General features: G+C 39.2%; 1 protein-coding gene across 1 annotated transcript; it reads right to left on the minus strand.

Annotated features, from left to right (window-relative positions):
• Positions 1-32: 32 nt before the first annotated feature.
• LOC107736613 (interferon-induced transmembrane protein 5-like) lies at positions 33-1,897 on the minus strand. The gene is made up of 2 exons (XM_016547992.1): positions 1,018-1,897; positions 33-375 (listed from the first exon to the last, which is right to left on the minus strand). The coding sequence occupies exons 1-2, from the start codon at positions 1,222-1,224 to the stop codon at positions 154-156; spliced, it is 429 nt and encodes a 142-aa protein (XP_016403478.1). The 5' UTR covers positions 1,225-1,897; the 3' UTR covers positions 33-153.
• Between the last annotated feature and the right edge of the window lie 28 nt (positions 1,898-1,925).

Raw genomic sequence — 1,925 nt, forward strand, 5'->3', positions numbered from 1 at the left:
ATTATGAAAAAAGAAATAAACAAAACAAATCTAAATAATAATAAATTCATCACAGAGCCAAAGAAAATAACACGTTGATGAAGTGAAGAGAGAGCGAACAGTCCAGAAGGTTTGCAGGAGTTTTTGGTGGTGGGATTGTTCGAGTGGCTCTGTCTACCTGCTGAAGAGCTTCATGAAGCTCTGGAATCCGTCTTCACCGAAGAAATCAAACGTTCCCTCTGAGCTTCCCAGATGAACCACGAGCAAGACCAGCAGACCCAACACCAGCAGAGGAATCAAGAGATTCCAGCCCGATGCCAGAATGTTGTACCACTTCGCTTTGTCCGAGCATTCCTGTGCTGCACGCATGTCTCCCAAGGTCTTCTGATCTCGAGCCTGAAAACAAACAGATGGAAACAAGTCTCAGACAGTTGTCTTTTAACACATGAACTCCTCAGAAATCAAGGTTCTTCAATGGTTCCTTGCATTAAAGAACCTTCTTACCTTCTCTACCTTAACTGCACTCTTAAAATGTATTTGCATTGATGGCTTCATGAAGAACCTTTAACATTCATGGAATCTTTTAATTTCACAAAAGGTTCTTTATAGTGGAAAAAGGTTCTTCACATTATTAAAACGAAAAATATGGTTCTTTTAAGAGCCGTTCACTGAAAGGTTCTTTGCTTGGGAAACTAAAAATGGCCTCCCTGTGAAATTCCCCTTTTGGAGCCTTTATTTTAAAGAGCGTGCATCTAATCTCTATAGGGTTCTTGAGTTGCTTTATGATCCTTTGGAGATCAAAAAGTTCTTGATGTTGTATTTTTGGTTCTTCAGATGGTGTTTCTTGGTTCTTTAAAGCATCAGTAGATAATGTTTTTTCTTATCAACTATAGGTTCTTCTATTGGAGGGTAAAACCAATTTTGGTTCTGATTAGAACCTTGCTGGTCCATCATGTGACATTCAGGAATATTTCTGAAGAAGTTTGAAAGCCACAAAAAAGACGAAATTATTCAAAAGACATTTGTGTTTGAGCTCACCTTGATGGAGTAGATCAGAGCCATGAATCCCAAGCAGCAGAAGTTGACATAAAGAGTGTTACAGAGCGACCAGATCAAGTAGTCGTTTGGTGGCTTCTTGCCCGCATGATTCATGTTGACCACCGTGGAGCCGCCAGCCTTTCGGCCGGATTTACAGTTAGTGAGCGGAGTGCAGTCATTCACGTAGCTGTATGTGGCGTTATCCATCCTCGGAGGTCAGGGGTCGAAACTCCTGGGAGAATCTGAAGAGGAATTACTGAGGAGAAAGATCAGGACACTACTTATACAACACTGCAGATGGGTGGGGTCAGAGACAGAGCGATGGAGAGAGTGGTCATTCATTATGTGGTTGTTGCTAGAGAGATGAGGGCAGGGTGCTGCTTCTATACATGGACTCATTTTGACAAAATCTCTAGGTTTGTCAAAAAACGCATAATTAAAATTGTAACTATTTGTAAAGAATTCTAAATAAATATAAATGCATAAAAATTCATTAATACTTAAAATTTCTTACTGGGTTAAAAATGCTACGTTACCAAATTTCTGACTCATATTTTTTAAGGGAATTTTATGAGCTTGTAACCCTTTTCTTTAGAAAGAAAAATACAGAGGGAAGTTTTTAAGAGGATAGAAATGTGGATGGGATGCAAGCCGTACTCGAACCTGCATCCTCATCGGAGCACCAAAGCTCAAATGTTCAGGATGCATGTGTGCTACAGTTGCACATTTAAAAAATAAATAAATAAATACAAAATCATTAAAGTTATGTTCACTGTGGTCGCCACAGTGTCCCGTTACAAAATATTAGGATCTGGGGTTCCTGTGTAAGAAAATGGCGCCCCCTACTGTGTAAGCACTTAAGGAAAAAAGAAAACAATTAAAGGAGAAATTCACTCAAATTTTTTTTT

Source organism: Sinocyclocheilus rhinocerous, unplaced genomic scaffold (genome assembly GCF_001515625.1).
Source record: "Sinocyclocheilus rhinocerous isolate Xijiao unplaced genomic scaffold, SAMN03320098_v1.1 C36828694, whole genome shotgun sequence".
Classification (NCBI taxonomy): domain Eukaryota; kingdom Metazoa; phylum Chordata; class Actinopteri; order Cypriniformes; family Cyprinidae; genus Sinocyclocheilus; species Sinocyclocheilus rhinocerous.